The sequence below is a fragment of the Eptatretus burgeri genome, chromosome 9 (assembly GCF_056783735.1).
Source record: "Eptatretus burgeri isolate ZD-2024b chromosome 9, Ebu_testis_v1, whole genome shotgun sequence".
Classification (NCBI taxonomy): Eukaryota; Metazoa; Chordata; class Myxini; order Myxiniformes; family Myxinidae; genus Eptatretus; species Eptatretus burgeri.
Genome location: NC_140969.1, coordinates 81,932,914 through 81,956,771, shown reverse-complemented (window position 1 = coordinate 81,956,771; position 23,858 = coordinate 81,932,914). Strand labels below are relative to the sequence as shown.

Below are 23,858 nucleotides of genomic sequence, written 5' to 3'. Positions count from 1 at the left end.
TGGGGTGGGGCAGGCAGAGGCGACTTTGGGGTGGGGCAGGCAGAGGCGACTTTGGGGTGGGGCAGGCAGAGGCGACTTTGGGGTGGGGCAGGCAGAGGCGACTTTGGGGTGGGGCAGGCAGAGGCGACTTTGGGGTGGGGCAGGCAGAGGTGACTTTGGGGTGGGGCGGGCTGTGATTCAAACCAAGCCCAGATGGCTTCAAGGCAAGTGTGCCTACCTCCAGAGTCCTGAGGTATTCCTGATTTGGCTGGCAATCTGGCTGGCTCTCGAGCATTGGTTCCCAAACTTTTGTCCATGACCCAAACTTTGAAATCACATTCGTCTTGCAATCCAAATGATATCGGTACCCACGATAAAAATCGTCTGAGAAATCGCTTTCGACATGAAAACAACCCCCCTCAAAACCTGGGATTTGGAGGGGGGGTTCAAATTTGGGCAATGACGCTGGGTTTGGGAACCCCTGCTCTGGAATCTAGACCTTCCATCTGGCTAGCCAGAGAGATTTTTTTTGGAGAATAAACTACGCAGTCACTTTTTTGTTGTTGTTGAAAGAGAACAGAACTGTCAAAAACAAATTAAACTAGAACGGCACTCAGTGGAGTGCATACCTTCACCAGGCTGAACAGTTTACATTTTGTATCCCACCGATAGGCCGGATCTGCATCTGGACCTGAACCAAAATCTAATTGGCTTGTTCTCATCACCTACCCACCTCATCTACCAAGTTTTGTCTATCCGTTCACAACCTTTTGAAATATCTTTTTACCGTTTTTGACCTCATCTCTTTATGGTGGTCACTTTCAATATATATATATATATATATATATATATATATATATATATATATATATATATATATATATATATATATATATATATATATAGATCCTAATCTGAATCTTTTCACAAAAATTGAATCAATTCTTTGTCACACACCCAAACTGTTCACCAAATTTCGTCCGAATCCATCCACAACTATTTGAAATATCGTGCTACACTGTATATTGTTGTTGCCCCTATATCTTAATCGTGAAGAATCGTTGAAAGAAAAAAAAAAATTCTACTATCCAGATCTGCAACAAAATCAAATCAATTTTTCTTCGTCAACCACTGAACTTCATCCAAATCCGTCCACAACTTTTTGAGATATCCTGCACACAAACAAACGAACAGACAGCCAGACGTGAAAACATTACCTACATCCATCGCAGATGACGGAGGTAAAAATGCATCCAATACAATGGAGGCAATCTACATATGTCTGAAAAATGGTGGAATTTCAACCACACCAACAGCTCAGTAGTTGGAGGGGGTGAGAGTGTGCAGGGTAGGAGGTGTTTTGGGAATGGGGGGGGGTACATGAATCCACCAACCTCATTTACAGTTCATTGAATTAAATCACAAATAAAATATTGCCCGAAAAACTCGCACAAAGCCTAACGAGTTGCATAACCAGAAGGTGGAATGTGTGTCCTTTGTAGCCATGCCAGTACCCATAGGTCTTACCCAGAGGAAGGTTTCCATGGCAACCTCACCTGGTAATAGCGGAAGTAATCTTTCTGTAGAAGGTTCTCAAGCCTTGGGAACACTTTATAGTTGTTGAAATCATCAATACTTTCGATATCACAGGAGCAATCGTCGAGGACACCGCTCAGCTGCAAAACAGGGAGATGTGAGCAGGCTGTCACTTTGGGTCACCGATGGTCAAACAAACCGGTAAAAGATAAAAGATAATGTTACAATAGGGTCGAATGTCGTGATGTCAATCAAATGAAAACTCCTGCCTTTATTTATTTATTTTAAAGCAATCGATACTAATTGGTGTACCACTAACCATCTCAGCAGGAGGCTACTGCAACTTTAAACCAATTCACACCTCTCGGGAATTTTCCTTGCACAGTTCACTTGATTATAAAGCAATTGCAATGGGGAATTGAGGTGAAGCACAAAACAGTTCAAAATTGATGCACAGTGTGCTAAAACATTTACCGCTGAAAGGATCATCAATCCACCCACACAGATCTTTGAGGATAACTGGGTAGACCCAGGTGAAGTTAATCTTATACTTGGAGTCATAACCGAAGCAGAATATTTTGGAGTTGACCCAATGCAGTCGAAAATGGTCGCAACACCTCAAATCTACATTTCCAGAGGTACGTGTCAAAAACACGTCCCTCGGAAGCCACCACTTCTCACAACCATGGAATTTACAAATAGTGAATTACAATGAGATCCGAATGACTGGACTGTTCAGCCATTCTTAACCAGTCTCCCACAAACCGCCCATGGACTTGACAGATAGCCACAGCAAGACCTGCACCTTGGTCTGTGTAAGTGCTACAGTGAGAGGCAGCAATGAAAGGAGCACTTGAGCTCGGCGAGCACTCATCACCCGTCTGGCCTGGGATGCAGATCCTTAAACAGAACCGGTACCAGGTTCTCGGTCCGAAAGGTTCGCGATACTACCACGGTCTGAACCCCGACGATTGGGTTCTTTGGTTTCGACAGGTTGCACGCAATCACCAAAAACTCCGTATATCCACACTCTCATCCCACTCTCTACATCCATATTCCATCACCGTGGAGCCAGCAGTTTACCGGGAATGGCCAAACCCGCCAGGGGCACCTATCGGGCTCAGCCACGATGGGAATAGAGCTTGAAAGATAAGGTTAGAGCGCGTGCTGCCGCAGCTGTACACATAGACATTGATAATAAACCAAGAGGACGTTCATCAATTGGCGAGAATCCGTTCAACCAGGACGAAGCTTTCAATTTCCGATTGCAAATGGACATAGGTACGAGCACAATAAGCCCACTCAAATACAGTGCTTAAAACCACACGTCATATGGGTTACTGAATGAATCACTAAAACGAGTTCTACAAGTACAAGCACAAGGGACATCGGAGCACGGAGACCTTCGGAAGTATGTGACGTGGACGTAAAACGTCATACGCACACAAATCAGAGGGAGCCAATTGTCAGAGCATGGAGAACGGAGCGTGGCACAATTCAAAAAAAAAAAACAATTCCAGCAAAGCAATACTTTTGGCTAGTACCATGAAATTGGACGTTACAAATCTGTCTCCATATTATGTACTCATACCAGAGTAATTTGGTTACTTCATGAACCAAAGACAAGTTTTCAGAAATGTCTTCAGTCTGCCAGTCTTCAAATCCTGCCATGTAAAACCGAGATGCATTAGGCCATGCCGTATGACCCGTATTGCAACAACACTGAAGCAAATGTTTTTGGTTCCTATATTTCTATTTTATACATTGATCAAAAGCTCACGGTGGAGCTTGTACGTTAACCACAAGAATGACTTAGGGTCCAGTTGCGAAGGATAAACAACCCAAGCCATCAATTTTGATATTCTCTAACAGATACCCAGTTCGTCCACAATAATGGCCAAAATTCCTCAATTACAAACCGCTCAGTCAACCAGTAGCCTAGTGTTGGCTCAGTGGTTAGGGTGGTGGTTTGGGATCCTACGGTCCTGAGTTCAAGCCCCGTTGGCCGCTGAATTAATACACCAGAGGAGTGACTCAGCCTGTCATCCTTCCAAGGTCAGAGAAATGAGTACCAATGTGTACTGGTAGAGGGGCACTGCATCAGCGACACAGTCGTGCTTCCAAGTTATGATAGCTACCCTGGCAGCTAAGCTGCCATACGCAAGAAGAAGTCAACCAGTCATTGGCAAAGTGATGAAAGTTCAAAATTAATGGAATGGGAAATCAAGTGATTAATTAAAACAAAATGATGGGAGCAGCAATAGTTTGGGGATTTCCCAGCTGGTCTATGGTGTGAAAGTAGATAATACAATCCATATTTCCTTACAAGGAACTGTGATTCAGGAGGTCATTAGCCCCAAAGCATGCACTACCATTGCCACCCGATGGCTGCTTGTCCATGCTCTATCCACTTTTAAATGCTGGGAGTCAAGCAAGGAAGCAGCAAATACCATTTTTAAAGTCTTTGGTAGACGGGATGCGAACTACCGACCTCCTCGACTCAGAGTGGACGCTCAAGTCTGGTGACGAGGATATTATAAATCCCAGCATTAGATGACCAGCTTGTCTTCTCCCTGCCTACCACTGGGATGGGGGCACTGTCAGCCATATTGAGGAATCATTTACAAAAGCTGACATTCCTGAATGAACAGCAACTCATTTGATCTATATGCAAGAAAGCCAACCAGCACAAAATGGCCTACTTTTTAAAAACGATACCATTCGTTATCTAACATGCACAATTACCAAAATACAAACTGGACAGTCATACTTTGAGATGCTGCACCTTCCATTAGCACTGCACTCGATTGGTATTTTTTGTTTTGTGGTGTTCTCTCTTTTCAGTCCATGTCCTCCTTGCACAGATTGAGGCTTGTGGAAGAGCAATGAATAATTTTCAACCTGACAAGGGGAGCATCTATACCCAGACAGCTCAGACGTGAGCACACTACCAACTGCACTACCCTACAGTTCTCCTCCACCTCATTTCATGTTTTCTCATCAGAGTACCACCACGGAAGTACTGTTTTTCATCTCCATGACTCTTCTTTCTTTTGCAGCATTATCAGTCGACTTCAAGTGGGGTCGCCGACACGAATGCTTCTCCAACATTTGGATCGATCGTATACCCATTCTTTATCCACACCTTTCTCGTTCATTTCTGCTTCCACACAATCACTCCATCTCCTCTTTGGTCTGCCCCACCATCTCTTTCCAGGTGGTATCATTCTAATCATCCTTCCACCCACATACTCATCATATGCTCATACCATCTCAACCTACTTCCCTATACCTTCTTGGATGCTTCAACCACCTTCACAGTTCCTCTGATCTATTCGTTCCTCACCTGATCTTCTTGCATTACACCGCACAACCATTTCAGTCACATATAATCTTCGCTCCAACCTGCTCATCATCAGCCATGCCTCTGTGCCGCACAACAGTGCCAGTCCCACCCCCGTTCTGCACACCTTTCCCTTCAGTCTCATCAGCATCTTTCTATTATAAAGCCCTCCTGAAACCTTCTTCCCGTTACTCCATCCTGCCTGTATCCTGATGCTCATCTCCCCATCCAACCACACTATTGACCCCAGGTACTTAAACGTCTGAACCTCTTTGACCTTTTCCCCTTGCATCACCACTCAGTTTCCCTCTACCTCTCCACTACTTACTGTATCATCTCATGTACTCCGTCTTTGACCGACTAATCCTCAAATCCTGATTTTCCAATGCCTTCCTCCATTCTTCCAATTTCAATTCTACCTCTCCCTTACTTTCAGCACACAATACGACATAATCTGCAAACAGCATGCTCCATGGTGCCTGTGTTCTCACATCAGATATCACACCATCGATCATATTAATAAACAACAATGGGATCAATGCAGAGCCTTGATGCACAACAACTTCCACCATGAAACTATCCGTCACCCCAACACTGCTTCTCACTTGTGTAGAGTACCCATTGTACATATCCTGGATCAGCTTCACACACTTCTTTGGCACAGATATATATATATATATATATATATATATATATATATATATATATATATATATATATATATATATATATATATATATATATCTCTATCTCTCACAGTTCCACAACTCTTGTCGCGACACTATTAGAGGCCTTTTCCAAATCAACAAACACCAAATGTGGCTCCTTCTGTCCTGTACTTTTTAACCATCTGTCTGAGTGCAAAAATCGTGTCCACAGTGCTCCAGCCTGGCATAAATCCAAATTGCTCTTCTCTGACCATCACTTCCTCCCTCAACCAGATCCTCATCGAGTGCGACATCAGTTCGAGGCTTCTGTAGTTTCACGCTTGCACATATACTTTCTACTGGTAAACCAGGACTTCATCCCCATGATTTAATGCCTTAAAGCTAACTCTCAAGTGTTTGATAACTTTGCATCATTCTACTGTTACATTATTCCATCTAAATAGCACATTCTCTTTAACACACCAAGGATTTATTTGGAAGACGCATCCAAATGCTCCAAAAGCAATGTCGGATAGCTGTTCGCGTGTTGGAATCTGCCATTTTAGAGAGCAACCTATGTTGGCAATTTCTCGCACAAAGATGTAGAATCCTCTCCTTTGAAATGCCATCATACAAATTTTCTAGATAAAATTGAAATTTTAAAAAAGAAAAAGAGAAAAAAAAATTGCCCAAATGATTTTTATTTTTATTCATGCATTTTACAAAATATTCATCACCAAAATTATTTTGGGAGAACAGGAGCGACGCACGTATAAAGGAGTTGAAACGCAGAAAAAAAAAAAAAAACAAGAAAAAAAAAATCCCAGCCACAACAAAAGAAAAACGAGTGCTATCACAATCCCATTTAGCTTCAGCTTCTCACCTACACAACCTGAACAAGATCCAAAAATCAACAATGACTACCTGTCTTACCAGCGAAACAAATGCACCAGAGCAACTCATCACTCCCGCTTCAATAACCAGCTTTCTGATCTGAACAATGAACCACCATGTTGGAAAAAAACAACATCTTAAAACTCCTCCAAGGATGCGGCAATCACATGATGGATCTTACCTTTGGCTGAGCAACCAAATCCCAAGTGATGCCGGGAACTCTTGCGATGCAAGACCGCAACCAATATCTACCTTCAACAGGTTATACCTCAGAGCCACCAGATGAAACCGTTGAGTCAAGCAGGATGAGCCAGAGACCAAGGCACTTTATACACATTACAAAATGAAGCACGAAACAGGATTTGTACATGAAGCAAGGATTCTAATTTCCCTTACCCCGAAGCAGCACTCATGCCCACGGAACAGATCAGATATATAGTCACTTTTGCAAAATAGCTTGGGCTTGGACCCGCATTCGTTCGACAAAGATATAAGAAGTGCCCCGCCCCCGCCCCAAAAAAAATAATTCTTCCCCCTCCCGGCCTGGTACGATGGATTCTGGAAAGCCGACAACATCCCACTGGAAGGTTACACGAGCTTGAAGGCCCGCAACTCCCAAAAGATGTTGAGGAACCACAACGACTGCGGTGAACAGCAACCCTCATGCGCTCTGTTCTTTAATGGGTTGACACTCAGTTGTTGGGCAATATTCAAGAACTGCAAGGCTTGCGCCAGCTTCCCAGGGCACCGAGATGTCTGTAGGCAACCCCAGGCCAGGTCTGTCCCAGAACAGCACAGCAATCCGCACAGAGTTGTCCATCACAAAACACAGCAAGCGAGGTGAGACGATGACGACCGACGACCGGCCTGAGCGAGCAATCGCTCGCACTTTTATTTCCAGCCCCGGCACACAACTCCTCCTACGGGTCGATCTCAATCCACTTGGATCGCCCCTGATGAGTTCTTTAATTCAAGGGCAAGAGCACTTATTGATCTGACGATACCCACCCCGATTGGTGGCATTACCAAGAGGTGGCATCGTATCCTGGTGTGCTTGTCAATGCCCCTCCTCCCCCCACCCACTCCGATTGGTGGTGATACAGGGGTGTCAATGCTTTCTAATCCAATCTTCTTGCCTGGAATAAGCGCAATGCCATGGACCGATTACAATTCGCTGAAGATGGGAAGAATTCTGTGCATATGGGGAGACGAAACATGGAGAAGATATGGAACGAGACAGAAAACTGGGTATGGAAAAGAAAATCGGAAGGGGTTCAGCTATCTGTTGCATATGCAATGCCTGTCTATTAACACAGAGCACAATATGCTTAATTAAATAAATACTCTTGAAATAACTGTGACACTAAAGATTATTTAACCCCAAAGGATAATTTCCACATCAATATAACATAATAATAAAATAAAAAACCCAAAAAGGGCACTCGGTAGAGTGCATACCTCCGCCATGCAATGCCTGATCCACGAGAACATATCGGGCCCAATACATTTTTGAAATAGCATTCTGCATATCCTTTTTTGCCCTATCTCTCAAAAGTGAAGAATCACTTTTACAGTTAAATAATTCTCGTATACAGATCCAGATTCGGATCTTCACCAAAATTGAATCAATTCGACCTTGCCACACACCCGTGTCCAACAAGTTTTATCCGAATACGTCCACAACTTCAAATATCATGTTATATATTAATTCATCCCTATCTCTCAATGGTGAAGAATCACTTTTAAAATTATCAGATCTGGATTTCACCAAAATCTAAATCAGTTCATCCTTGTTACACATCCAATCTGACCACAAGATTTCATCCAGATCCGTCAACAACTTTTTGAGATATCCTGCACACAAACAAACAAACAGCCAGACAGTAAGGAGTGAAAACATAACCCTCTTCACCTTCTGTGGCAGATGTAATAAATGTCAGTGTGTGTGTGTGTGTGTGTGTGTGTGTGTGTGTGTGTGTGTGTGTGTGTGTGTGTGTGTGTGTGTGTGTGTGTGTGTGTGTGTGTGTGTGTGTGTGTGTCAGTCCATTCGTCAGTCAAGTCAGGTCAGGTATGGGAGAATGCGCCGGAACAGCGCGTTGCTGCGTCCACTTTCCCCTAGTAATCCAGGGGCCTCCATCTGGCCATCACCCAGGCAGATGCCTGGCCCATCCCCATCTTCTTGAGATGCCGATCAACCTGCTGCAACCACGAGGCACGGGGTCGGCCCTTTGGCTTCCTCCACTCACGAGGCTCCCTCACTGAGAGAATGTGGTGAGCAGGATCTGAGTCAAGAAAACGAGCCACATGTCTGTGCAGCCGCAGCTGACGCTCACGGATGATGCAGGTAACAAATCTCATTTGAGTCTGTCAGCAACCGCTCCTTTGCCACAAAGTCTGAGCAGCGACAGCCAAGGATTCTCCGAAGAGACCTGGTACCAAAGGAATTAAGTCTCCATCTCAGATCCCTGGTGAGAGTCCAAGTCTCAAATCCATAGAGCAAGACTGGAAGTACCAAGTACCTGAAGACTCAGACTTTCATCCTCCTGCACAGGTACCGGCAGCGCCACACCCGCGATACAGTGAATCCATGACTCCCCAGGCCCGACCCAGACATCTGTTGACCTCTGGTTCACAGCCAGCAGAGACATGAATATCACTGCCAAAGTAAGTGAATCTCTCCACGACCTCAACATCCTCACCACATGTACAGACAGGATAGCAGCATCCAAGATGTCATTGAAAGCCTGGATCTTAGTTATGACCCAGGACACCCATAATCCCAGCGGCTCAGACTCCTCATTCAGCACCTCGAGGGCCCCCCAAGAGGATATCTAGAGTCTCTGCAAAGATGACTGCATCATCTGCGAAATCAAGGTCAGAGATCTTGACATTCCCAAACGATACACCACAGCTTGATCTCTCCGACATCCTCCCCAGAATCCAGTCCATACGAGGGCTCAAAAGTGTCGGGGGCAGTACACACCCCTGACAAACTCCAGTAACAACTGGAAATAAGTCAGAGATGGTACCACCTCATCTCACAGCACTCTCAGTACAAGAGTATAGTTCAGACATCAGATCGATTAATTTTGGTGGCACGCCACGAAGACCAAGAATCTTCCAGAGTGCATCCCGATTCACTGAATCAAACGCTTTACAGAGATCAACATAGGCTACAAGTAGCCCCTACCGAAACTCTTGTCTGTGTTCGGTGAGGATCCGAAGAGCAAAGAGATGGTCAATTATTGACCACTTTGGTGTAAAGCCTGACTGCTCTGGACACTGGTACTCAAGCAGATGGTGGCGAACCCGATCAATAATTATCTGAGCAAAGACCTTGCCCAACACTGAGAGCAGCGTCACCCCTCGGTAGTTGTTGCAGTCTTGGCGATCACCCTTCCCTTTCCAGAGAGGGACAACAAGCCCATCTTCCAGTCAGTTGGGATGATGCCTGTGTTCCAGCAGAGCACAGAACTGCTTGCAATAACACGAATGCAGCATTTCAACCAGCCTTGAGAAGTTCAGCATGGATGCCACAGATCCCAGGAGCTTTATCCCATTTCAACCAGTTCACCACAGCCTGTGTTTCTACAAACAAAGGTGGACCACAGTTGATTGGAAGGTGAGCAATCGGGATTGTAACACCCTGACATCCAACTCGACAGCTGGCATATCAGCCTGGTACAGCCGCTCAAAGTAACCGGCCCAGCGGACATTCACTTCGGACTCCTCCGTCAAGAGCCCACCACCCTCCGCTCTTACTGCAGCACACCGAGGGACGGGCTTTGCGGAAAGCAATGCGCAAATTCCTCTGTAAGCAGGACGAACATCACTTGACCACGTGATGCTCTACCCCCTCACAGATTCCACGCACATTGGACTCCTTGTCCATGCTTGGTGCACGTACAGTTTTACGCCTCAGCTCCCTGAACAGCTCAGCTCTGCCATTCAGCCTGGTCCTGTGACGCTGGTCAATGGTATCCAGTGTCCCAAGAGACAAAATTCTCCTTCGCCCTATGGTGAGTTCCAAGACATCTTCCGGCAACATCAAGGATGGTCATCTTGAAGGCACTCCACAACTCTTCAGGATACCCCAAAGCACCCAGACCCCCCCCCCCCAAATCTCCACTCAGCCTGTTGGCAAACTCCTCAGCTACCCTGTCATCCTTTGGCTTGCCAACATGCAGCTTAGGCTGGGATGGGACCATTCTCCTGGATTTAAGCTGCAACTTCAGAGTTGCTACAACAAGCCGGTGGTCAGTATTGAGGAACTCAGTACTCCGGTGGACCCTGTCGTTCTGGATCATCCTCCAGCCACCATCAACGAGCACGTGGTCATTCTCCTTTGCCACACCGCCAGTGTTGGAATCAAAGTCCAGCGATGAGCCTGTGGGCACTGAAACCATGAACCAGCCAACCTAAGTCCATGACTTCTTGCAAAGTCAAGGAACTTCATGCGATTCTGGTTCACAGTTCCAGACCCATGGGGACCAACACATGTCTCATAACCATCCCTATTAGTTCCAGTCGATGCATTGAAATTCCTCAAGACTAGAAGAATAACTCACCTGGTGCACTGATCAACCACAGACTCGAGCATGCAAAGAATGCGTCCTTCACGGTGAGATCACTCGCCTCAGTCGGAGCATAAACAGAGACCAGGGAAATGACACCCAAGGAGTGATGAATCCTTCGTCTCATAATGCACTCATTGACCGGTGTTACCTCAATCATCATTGGTGTCAGCTTATTGGACACAGCTGCAGCAACTCCTTGGGCATGGTAACCATCAGAGCGACCAGACCAACAGTACGTGTAATCACCCACCATGATGTTCTTTATCAAGGATTTAATTATCCTTTATTATCCTTTATCAAGGCGTCATCCTTGATAAATACTCAAGTGAGCCCTGTTAGCTTGCTGAGGTCACAATCTCAATTATGTTCGGCCTGCTCAACAATGCCTCGACTTGGAACAGGCTGCAATGGTTTAAAGATTAAATGCTCATGATCCCCCCCCCCCCACCACTTTCCTCACTCATGTCACCGAATGTCTGATCATCATCATACCTACAAATCGCTGGATACAACGCAATGCTAAAAAATGCCCAGAGATGACAGTGTTCATGGCTTTACTTCATTTCCGCACATGATAACCTCGATAATCTCTTAACTCAAGCCGAATTTCAAAATTTAAACTTCATAATTGATCACAGCAGCAGTTCCGACTGCTGAACAAAAAATAAAAACATAAAAATTAAAAAAAAGTGTTCATTTGTCCAATTTAGGCATTGTTTGACATTCTGGCAGTCTTCAGGTGATGTTTGCTGGAACTGATTGCTTAATCGCTTGCCAAGCCAGTGCGGTCACATTAAACATTGTCCGGAGTGTCAATGTTCAAAGGAACACTTCCTCGTCGGAATTGCTGCTAAGGTCAATTCCACCATTTAAATTTTGAAATTCGGTTCTGGTTAAGAGATTCTATAGATTGTTTGATACTTTGGATGGTGTTTAATATGACGCAGCCAGCCGTTCCTTATCAACAATTTCATTGGAGTACTTAATGGTGATGGGTGGAATAGATCCCATCCATGGAATCAAAAGTAAACCGAGTGGCAAACCAGAATCGACGTCGATTGCTTGCAATTCCTACTTTAGAAAAAAAGAAAAGCGTTTTTTTGGGGTGAGAATTTTTTTCGTTCCTGTTGCTCATGTTCCGGTTACACATGGCCGAGTAATATGTTAATTGAAAGGAACAGGACCATGGGGCATCCTGTTTGAAATACAGCAGCAAAAGCAAGTCACTTGCAAACTAAACATGGCCCAAAGGTGTGTTCCTTTTAAATGAACAGCAAGGCATTTGCAATTGGCTGGCAAAGCATGCCGAATACTTTGCTGACAAGATGGGTAGGCAATAGTGTTAGGAATCTGGAAACCATTCACATTCACACATACAGTTGACCCAAAGTTGTTATTTCATGAAGTATATGGGGCATTCCATGTCAAGTGTACACACCCTCCAGACACTAATACGACATTTTCTCCCCATATGTTGGTCATTTATTCACATGGGTGAAAAAAACTCAAAATACCAACTTTTAGACTTGTAGGCCCATCGGGGCCCATTTTAGGGACCCCCCAAATTTGGGTGTCCCTGGATGCCCTACAATCTTCCAGAGGCCATATCACAGGTTGTAGTGGTCCGATTTGGCTGATCTTGGTATCAAAATGCTCGTAAAAGCGAGATCTTTCGAATCGCGTAAAGTAAAATCACTCCGAAACAGTAATTCAAAAAGTTATAGTTTGGGGCGCCCTTTGACCTTGGGCCCCCGCTCCCCAGCCAAACCGATGGTCCTGATTTTTTCGTGCGAGAATACCCCTTCATATACTCCAACACCTCAGCAGAAATGAAAATGGGATCTCAATGGGTTAAAGTGTGATGATGGTTTTATTGTTCGGGGACTCGGGTGCTGGACACACAATACGCCACAATACATAGCACAATATTTGAACACAAGATTTCCAATACACTATATCAGTATATTGTACATAAATTTTCCACATGCACATGCAGGAACTGGAAGCGATACTAGTAAGAGTAAGAGTTTTTCCTAGCATATTATAGTCAAGATTTTTTGCCAACCAATGTTTTATTTGACAGCTGTGTTTCTTTTTTGATGATTGTGTAGGTTCTACCTGTAGCAGTTTTTGGTTCTACGGAAAGAAGTACAGTGGTCCTCGACTTACGACGGAGTTCCGTTCCTACAACGCGTCGTAACGCGATTTTCCGCGCAAGTCTGAACACACCTTTTAGTGTGTTCTGCCCCTCATTCCTCAAACAATCTTTTAGCCTTCTGAATCAACATAAGGCTCATTGGGATACGCCATTGATGGTGGTCTTCCAGCCAAATCACGACCGTAAAATTCGGACTATTAGCCGCAACTTTTTCCCTCAACTTCGGCCTCTGCGGCTAAAATAACGATGCTGCTTGTTTATGGATTTTTCCGATGTTGCGGGTTTTCCCGATGACGCGTTCGGGCCAAATCAAGTCGTCGTCGTCAGTCTCCAGTCAATGTTTAGATTCACATTAAGTTTCAAACCTGGTTTTGACACTTCGTGAATTCAAAACTCACTGTAAAAGTCCTCTTCCTGCAGAAAGACAATTAATTTTCCTGACTCATCACAGAGACATTATTCTTCTTACTTGGATTGACGTTGTTATTTATCTACATGGTATTTATATTTACGTTTATTACCTTGCATTGTTAACCGAAACTTGAAAAACCTAGAATGAGCGAGGTAAACCACAGCTGAGCTAGAAAAATTTCAATCCACACTCCAAGTGTCTTCCCTGATCGCCGCGGCTGTTTGTGTGTTTCCCTGCTTTCTTCAGTGATGAGTTTACGACCTCAGAATATATTTAGAGAGCTATTGATTTGGTAAGAGTACGGTATGAAGAAACAAGAGGTCCACACGAGGAATTCAAAACTTACAGAGGGGCGAACTTTCTCACTGCAAAAAGTCAACAAAGGCTTTCAGAGGTAGGAAATGCCAATGGCATGGATGGTCAGGGTGTTTCTACTGTTCAGATTAGACTCAAAGCAAGATCGATCACTTTTTGTGGCTAATTTTAGGACGTTTTTGCGCTTGGTTTTTTTCTTAATAATTTTTGGGAGATGCGTCGTAACCACCAAACGTCGTACGTCGAGACACTCATAACCGGAGGATTGCCTGTTTATCAGAAATGTCTAAAATGCAGTGATCTTCAATGTCAGGAAAAAATAAAGTATTTGTGGGCCCGTTTGGATGAAGAAAATTCAGTTTCACTTCATAAGTGTCCTGAAAGGCTTCCATGATGCAGGCAAGACACCATTTTCCATCATAGTGCACTGTGACATAACCTGAGGGTTTCCCGTTAAAAGTTGGTGTGGATTTTGAAATAGTTGACTCGATTCGGTGTTCCTCGCTCAGGCTGAATTTGCGTACTTGAAGAGCAGTTTCAGAAATAGGGATGAAAAGCATGAAGTGTTTGAGTTCCAGCTATGGTTTTGGCCGTTTTTAACCTTTCTTCCAGATTTCGTTCTTCAGCGTCATACGCCTCTTGGATCCTGTAACCAAACTTCATGTCATTCAAACCATTTTCAGCAAAGGCGAAAATATTTTTAGACAAATAATTTGACTGTCGTAAGGACCACGCAGGCTCTTACGTGTTGCTTCCCGTTTGACTGTACCTCCCACGCCATCTGAAGGGCCCTTGCCATGACTTGTGGCAAAAAATGCCATTCTGCGTCAATACCATACTCTGATTTATGACGACATAGGTTTATGAAGGCTTTGCAATTCTTATATTGGCCAGCACAACCGTCTGAGAAATAGTAAAGTTTCTTTACATTTCCAAAGCTAGATTTCAAGTGTTCAAAGAGCATTCTTTGGAAGAGGTGGACTGAGACAACGTCGTGAGTATTGCATTCTGATATAATCGTGAACGAATCGTGGTTTAATTTGCCATCGTCCGATTTGAAATAGTAAACCCAGGGGTGAATTGTCACTTGAGAGCAGTTCCAATGGAATCCTTGGGCCGCATCCTGTACGACAAACGAATAGTTCTCTGAGAAGTCTCCAATAATGACAAATTCTCCTTCACAGATTTCATCTTTCTTATTTTTCAGAAACTGAGATTGGGCCTTGGCAATGAAGTCGTGTCTCACTAATTTCACCACGCGTTCACAGAATTTATTAATGAATTCTTCCAAAGGCAGGACCATGGAGCTCAGCTCAGATCTGTCGGTGGATGTCCACCGTTTAAACTGAATTTCATCATTATCCTCTAGTTCATAAGCACCCAGTAGCTCGGTTTTGAAGTCTTCAAATGATGGGCAACTATCATAAGGTTGCTACTGTTTAATGAGTTATCGCACTTAATTTGGTCATGATCATAACTTGGAAGTCAATCGGACTTGAAATGGCGTTTTTAATCACAATTTGAAATTTTTGACCTGACCTCCCGACATTCGACCCCTGACCGTTAAGAAGGGTGTTGGTGTGACATCCCAATGAAACACATGGTTGGATGCAGTATTGGAAGATGCACATTTTGGATTTGGGTTGAAGTCGATACGACCATTTTAGTGGACGTTATTGCGAAAATAAGCATTTCAGTTTTTCGGTGACCTTGACCTTTGACCTAGATTCACCAAAAACGACAAGTGTCTAAGTTGGACCATGGCCGACGTCTGTACCCAGTTTGGTCATGATCGCTGAAATGGTGTGGCTGCTGCAGGGTAAACAAACACACAAACAAACAGACAAGCCGGTAGGCGGCGATGGGTCGCCGAGCATGGAAACTATAAGATAAAGAGCAAAATGGATGTCATATAGCGGATAGGGAATCACCTTAAGATTATGCATATCAAATCTCATCCAGTTCCATCTACTGATTACTACTCGGTTATCCATTTGAATGAAAAGTACCGAAAATGCGGTTTGAAATCGGAAATCCCCAAAGTTCGAGAGGGTGCTGTGGGTGAACAAAGATCGAAATCGAAAATCCGGCTCGATCGTTTGTGCACAATGTATTCCAGACGATTCGTGTGAATTTTCATGACCATCCGACCATAACCCTAGGAGGAGTAGCATTTGGCGCGAAGGCACCTCCAGCTGCACATATTATCGATTTTTGCACTAATTGACCTTTGACCCCTGACCGAAGCGAAATCGGTCAATACATCCTGAGGAAAAGTTGTAGTACTCATTGAGTACCATGAACCTGCAAAGTTTCATTCGTATCGATGCACTCACCTGGTCGCGAGGGGGCCTTCAATTTTCGCGCATACCCTAATTGTAGGGGGCGCTGCGGGTAAAGTATTCCATATATCACAAAATCTGGAATATATTTGATAGAGCATCACCTGTAGATCATTCGTGCCAAATTTCAAAACCCTACGTGGGATAATGGCTTTCGGAATTGATTTCACGTGAACTGATGTACCGATTTTGAAGGTTTTTCGGTTGTTGCTGGGGAACCAAAGCGTCCCAAGCAATCGCCACAATTTCCAAAGCACTAGGTCATACGATGTACCTTCCACCTGAGTTTGGTCAAAATCCGCCGACGTTTACTACCAATTATGCTGATGAGAAACGAACAAACATTCAAACAAACACAGAATTACTGACAATAAGGGTCACCTATTTCGGCGACCCAACAGATAGACAGACACACAGAATGACATACACAACCGACCAACATAATTGCCGAAATCCGAAGGATTCCGGCAATTAACAAGCAAACAAACAAAGCCAGAAAGGAGTGAAAAGTAGAACCTCCTTCACCTTCGGTGGCGAAGGTAAAAATAAGACCACGCGCCCTGAAGCTCACCTGAATCAGGAGCAACAGTCACTCAAACCCCCCGCAGATCCCCTTAGACCATGATTTTTTTTCAATTTAATGCCGTGAACAAACTTTGGTACATCATCGGTGATGAAGGTTGTGGTCAAGTTTCATTTTAATTGTGTGTCGTTTCAGAGAAGAGAGCAAATACGGATTTTCACGGGGTCAAACACCCCCACCCCCGTACATCCCCTTAATGAGCGCAGATGTTGATGAAGACGATACACTATGGTACATCACTGGTGATGTTTCATCAAGATTGTGTGTATAGTTTTGCAGAAGAGAGCAAATACCTAGTTTGGACTGGGGGGGGGGGCAATAAACCCTTGTGGACCCCCTGAATGAGCGCAGATTTTGATGCGGTCAATACACTTTCGTTAGGCATCGGATATGAAGATTGGAGCCAAGTTTCATCAAAATTGTTTGTTTACTTCAAGCAATAATGACTGAAGTGTTTACAGACTGACTGACTCACTCACCGACGGACACTATTCAATCACATAAGCTCACCGGACTGATGTCCAGGTGAGCTATAAATGGTTCAGAGCAGAGATACAATGCAATTGACCGTTCATCATTTTCTTTCTCAGAAAAAAAAAAAAGAATTTCCTTTTGTCAAACAGTTTTCAGATGAGAATAAACATCTGTGACAAAGCATCACAGCAACAAACAACCCCCACCCCACCCCCTCAATACGTCACTTCAGCATTGACAACAACATGCCCCACCCACCCCCAAACACAAGCTCCTTCACATATCTTGGATGTGGAATAAATGCCCAATAAGAGAGTAAATTAAAGATTATGCCATGAGACGAAGTGAGAGTAAAACATCTGAACAATCTCCCAGCAATAATAAAAGTCAACAACAATTTGATACGTGCAAGTATTGGGGTTGTACAACTGTGTGTACCCAGCCATCAATATACAGCTAACACAACAAATAAGGTTATTAACAAAATGGATCACATTTCATAGGTGGCTGGAAAAGATCAATGGATTATATATATATATATATATATATATATATATATATATATATATATATATATATATATATATATATATATATATATATATATATATATAAAACGTTTACACCCAGCAAACTTTACACCCATAGTCACCTTGGGTAGCAAAGAAAGAAGACATTAATAGAGGGCCACCAAGCAGCCTTGTACAAACAGTTACACAAAGTAGTCTCATTTAACCGTAACACAAAGAACTCATTTATTCACAAGTTGATTTTTTAGTTTATCTGGAATTTAAATTCCAGATAAGTTATTGGCATCATGCGCTGTCTGTCCGCTCGTCCGTCCGTCTGTCTGTCCATCCATCTCCCATTTCGATTTCTCCGGCCAAACCGCTGGGCCAATCCAGCTGAAATTTGGCAGCAACATTCTGCTCCTAACTGGTAACAGAGATTGCAAAGCTTGTTCCGGTCACGTGACTAAGGAGATCAAAATAGCGAACTTCGTAAATTCCTTCAAAAATCTTCTTCTCCACACAGACCAGTCAGAATACTACGAAATTTTGATTACAACATTAGGCCAGGGCCCAGTGGTCCCTTTTTTCTATTTTTTTGAACCTAGAGCATGCATCATGTCCAATGGAGAGATGATTAGTCCTGGGCTGCAGTTGTCTTATTCTCCACCGCTTATTATAGTTGTGTCTGTGTGATGGGTGCATCCTACCAGTTCACTTCCAAGGTCACAAACACATTGATTTGGGAGGTTACCTTTTATGAAATGTTAGTTCGTTCATAAGCGACACAAAGCTGCAGTTTAGCATCATTGGCTGAGGGCACAGCTGATGCAATGCACTCCGCCAGTTATGGCTGGAATTTGGTCATGGTGCTGGCAATAGCTCACTGACTCTTCACAAAGGAGACCATGGGATCTTTAATAGCCACCTATGAAAGCTGGCAGACAGGACGCCCGTTAAACATCCATCCGAGGGACGGCACACGCATTGATGAATCACTCTGCCTGTAGAACACATGGATTACAGTTTATAGCGAGGTCAGGATTCAAACCTAGGCAAGTCAGCTCAGAGGTGAGTGTGCGTACCTCAAGGGCATCGTGTCAGCCCCTGAATGTCATAGGTTGTCATTCCAGGTCCTCCGCACTGCAAGCCCAAGATACTTCAATTACCGAAAGTTCACTGTGATATCCAAGATGAATGCTGAACGGTCTTGTGTGACTTTAGTCATGGAATCACCTCCAGTAGACATACCAATTGTTATTGGTGGCGGAGGTAATTATAGCTGCCATCATAATTGACAGAGGTTGGAATTCCGTTGTATTGTGTGTCAGGATAAGGTATGCATCTCGGTTGACCAGTTCTTGCTGAAAAAAAAAGCCTTCGCTGTGCGAGTCCAAACGAATGAAGCCTGTCTCTTTGACACTCCCTTTGGGTTATCTCACTAGATACAAATCAATACCGACATATTGTCTGCGATATGTACGGAGGAAATTTATTGTGAAAGTCATTAGCCTCGTATGTTCCTGAAGAAATATGAAAAGCTATTGCAACAGTGGCACGTGTCCATACTGGTTCTCAGATCTACTATAATCTATAATCACAAAGTCTCGCTCTGCATCGTTTAATCCTCAATCTTGTCTTTTTTGTGATCATTTAACTATTATTGTTAGGCAATTTTTGTTTACAAGCAGCCATTTGGTTTCCTCCTCATCCTCTCCACCCTCTCCTCCACCCAAACTAAATGCCCACAGGACCGAATGCTTATACTCGCCTCGCAGGTTCGCAGAACAGCTCGCTCAGGGCCATGTACAACCTAAACCACTCCATTTTCACCTGATTGTACTTTATGATCCCAGCAGTTGAAAGTGGATAAAAATTCATCGACGTGTCACCTAACTTTGAACAATGTCAGGATTATAACAAAATAACACCAACATCAAATAAAACTCTGCAATGCCATCAACCAATCAGAAGAACTGTAAGCATCCAAACAAAGGTGTAGTCACCCACCTGACAGAAGCAGTCACCCGTCTTCGACTTGGCTCCATCCTGGTGCTTAAAGGTGAGGACCAGCAGTAGTAGTAGAGGCAAGAAGAAACAGGGTCGACACATACCCATCATGCCACGGCACAATCCTGTTCTGAATCAGGTGTTGATTTTGATACAATCAATGAATCCTGTTAATGGATAGGAAGTCCTCCTGATTTAATGTTCCCACAAATGTGTTCACCAAAACAAGTAATCAAACAGAGATAGCCATGACAGACGTCTAATAGGTCCAAGATTGTGTCAGGTGATGTGCCAATAACAGAGGTACCACGACCAGACACGCAGCAACGAGAATGACACTCGGTGGAGCGCATTCCGACACCTCCACCACGCATTGTTTGATCCAGGAGAACATATTGGGGTCAAGAATTTTTTGAAACATTATATATATATATATATATATTTACGAATTCGCACCCGCCGGCGTGCGATCGGCCACGTAACTCGAATCACGACGCGTCGCCCACCGGAATGGACAATTCAGTCGTGACCCTCCTGGAACTACAGCCAGGAGCCAGTCACGGGTGGGGGTTTAACCTCACTACAACCCAGTCCGCATTCTACCCACGCGAAATAGGGTGAATCACCGAATGTCGATATACCTAAGTACCCGCGCGAGTAGCGTACCGAGGAGTTGTACCACGCCACAGGTCGACTCCGGACACGAACCGCTTAAGCGGCTCGTTCTGTGCTGCAGGGATAACAGAGCGGAGTTATCGTCGACCTCAACGGTTCAGATTATTTACCGGGTGTGTTAAACTCACTATCAATCCCTTACGTGATGCAAGATGGAGTTTTCAATAAGGGGAGAAAAAGGACGCAACGAAATGGGAAACAGTTCACACAATGCACATTTATTTCACACACACAAGCACGCATTCACAGTCATACAGTAATGCACGTATAACAGTCAAGACAAAATGCAACAAAAGGAAAAGCACTACTACAGACTATAATTATTTAAAACACTTAAACAATGATACTTGTCTGACGGCACCACAGCATTCATTCAAAAGCAAAGGAAACGAAAGCCACCCTCACAGGCAAGGAGGCAGACAGGTCCGTGGACCAAAAGTGCGCGGAGCCTGGAGGAGCGGCCAGGTCCACGAGACCGAAAAGGTCTTACCCGCGTCCTCGTGACGTGATGGCAGGCAAGCCGCAATGTCCGCGCAGCTGCGCCCCGACTCCGTGCCCCTGGCGTGGTCGGTGAGCCCTCTCCGGCGTACTCCGCGCCAGCACGGTTGGGTCGGCACCACGGTTACGGTGGGGAAGGAGCGGGGCCACCGGCACTATCTCAGCGCGGATGGGGGTGGGGGGAGAATTGTCGATGCTCAGGGTCGAGCGAGGGGAATGGCTGGCTGGCTCGAATCCCGCGACGAGACGGCACCAACGACGAGACGAGCGACCCCCACACTGCAACCTCGATGACGACCTCTGTCTTCACTCGACCAGCCCGAACTGCAACGGTGCGAGTCGCCTTGTGCTCGAGTCTTTATAGACCAGAGGAGGAGCCTGAATGCAGATTTTAGGATCAAAACGCGATTGGAGGCGGGGCCATGGCACCCTCTGTTCAGCCATTGGTGTGGAAAAAAGGGGCGCGAGCCTCTTTTGATCCGAATTCTCTCCCGTGAAGAATCCACATTCATCGCGCTTGGAGGCGGGGCCATACCGCCTGACGCTCGCCCATTGGACGGAGAAAAAGGGGCGTGAACCCTTCCTAATCCGAATTTATCCCTGAGAGGAATGCATTCGTACCCGCGGCTTGACGCGTTCGGCATCAATTACCGAACGGGCCCTGGACAGCATGACATTTGGTGTTGACTGGTGGTGTGGGGTCGATGGTTGTGGAAGGAGAAAGGCGAAGGTGGTGGGGGGTTTGCTGTGGTGGTTTGGTGGTTGGTGGATGCCGTTTGTGGGATGGAGTTGTGGAGGTAAAGTGGCAAAGGTGGTGGTGTTTGAGTTGTTGGCAGCTTAATGGTCCAAAATAACAATAGAGAAAGAAAAATGGCTAACTCAAAGCGTCGCAGCCCGGATGAATCACACATATTCCCTCTATACAACGGGTTTGGGCTAACTACACATGAACTTACCGATATATCTCACCTGAGGACTCTTTATGGTGTAATGCGAATTTCCACAACCGTAACAATATATATATATATATATATATATATATATATATATATATATATATATATATATATATATATATATATATATATATATATAAATATAATTTTTTGACCTCTCCCTCAATGGTGAAGAATCATTGAAGAATTATAGTAGCCGGATCCGGAAACAGATCTTCACCAAAATCGAATAAATTCATCCTTGTCACACACCCGACCTGTCCACCAAATTTCATCTGAATCGTCCACATTTTTGAGATATCATGCTCACAGACAGACAAACAACCTCCATATATAAACAAACAACCTCCATCTACCTTCGCTGCCGGAAGTAAGAAAATGGTATCATTGGATGTAACGTTCGCGGGATTACATTTCGAGTTAATTACCTCACCAGCTCGATACAAATTAAATAAAAGGACTCCGTTTGGTTTTGCGAATCAACCTCATGGATCAGTTCAATGTTCACCATCATTTCAATGGGAGGTTAACCAGAGTGGTGTCAAAGCCACCCAATGCTCGCCTGTTTATACATTTATCGTTTTTAAAACACTAGTCTAATAATATTTTTTATAAAGCAATGCAGTGAAGTCTGATCCAAATAATTTTAAAGCAATATATGTATTTGTATATTGTAATCAGTAAACAAGAGGTCCACACGAGGAATACAAAACTCAGAGGGGCGAACTTTCTCACTGAAAAAAAAAGTCAACAAAGGCTTTCAGAGGTAGGAAATGCCGATGGCCCGAACTGGAAGACGAACTTGAAGACTGGGTTAACACACATACAGTGGATGGTTGGGGTGTTTCCACTGTCCAGATTAGACTCAAAGCAAGATCGATCACTTTTTGTGGCTAATTTTCGGACGTTTTAGCGCTTGTTTTTTTTGTGCAACATTTGCAGCTTATAAACCAGTGTGGCGTGTGTGTTTAAATTAGTTTTTTTTTAAATATAGGGGATGCAGCTTGTATAACGATGCGCTCAATGGTCCGAATTTTATGGTACTCGCCTTGCCATGAGAAATGCATGTAAAAGAAAAAGTAATATGTAGTGTTGGGAGTTAGTGCCGACAGGAACGGATGGAAAACAGCATCCTGGTTGCCACGGCAACCACTTTAGATGACAAACGTAGGTCACGACACACCGTCTCCACAATCTGTACCTATGTACCAAATATGAAGTGTGAAAGTTGAAAACTTTGGGAGTTAGAGTGCGGACAGGAACGGATGGAAAACAGCATCCTGGTTGCCATGGCAACCACTTTAGATGACGAACATATGTCGCGACACACCGTCTCCACAGTCTGTACCTATGTACCAAATATGAAACGTGAAAGTTGAAAACTTTGGGAGTTAGAGTGCGGACAGGAATGGACGGACGGACGGACGGTATACATATATATATATATATACATATATATATATATATATATATATATATATATATATATATATATATATATATATATATATATATAAATAATCGGGTGTATAAAAATTAGTGTGGAAGATAAAAACATTAGAAAGGAAAAAATAACTTACACCAAAAACTTTAACATTTTCATGTTCACGCTGACGCTCACGCCGGGGGTATCGCTATAGCTCTCTGTTCTTCGAACAGGCGAGCTAAAAACGATCCGTTGAGCCGCCTCGCAGTCATCGAACAACGAAATTGTGACTGGACCCACGGCCGGACATCCTGACTGACGGTCATCGTCGAAAAACGAAAATTGTGACTGGACCCACGGCCGGACATCATGACTGACGGACATCGTCGAAAAACGAAATTGTGACTGGACACACGGCCGGACATCCTGACTGACGGACATCGTCAAAAAAACTAAAATTGTGACTGGACCCACGGCCGGACATCCTGACTGACGGACATCGTCGAAAAACGAAATTGTGACTG

General features: G+C 44.2%; 1 protein-coding gene across 2 annotated transcripts in view; it reads right to left on the bottom strand.

Annotated features, from left to right (window-relative positions):
• The window catches only part of ERO1B (endoplasmic reticulum oxidoreductase 1 beta), an 88,656-nt gene that overhangs the window by 63,808 nt on the left and 990 nt on the right, over nt 1-23,858 (bottom strand). Inside the window, exons 2-3 of one of the 2 annotated variants that reach the window (XM_085895770.1) lie at nt 19,780-19,946; nt 1,536-1,655 (exon numbers count right to left, since the gene is read on the bottom strand). In XM_085895770.1, the coding sequence (XP_085751896.1) occupies nt 1,536-1,655; nt 19,780-19,890 (231 nt within the window). In that variant the 5' untranslated portion in view covers nt 19,891-19,946. Of the gene's footprint in view, nt 1-1,535; nt 1,656-2,320; nt 2,593-19,779; nt 19,947-23,858 lie in introns of those variants that run through there. The other variant, XM_085895771.1, reaches the window with a different exon arrangement.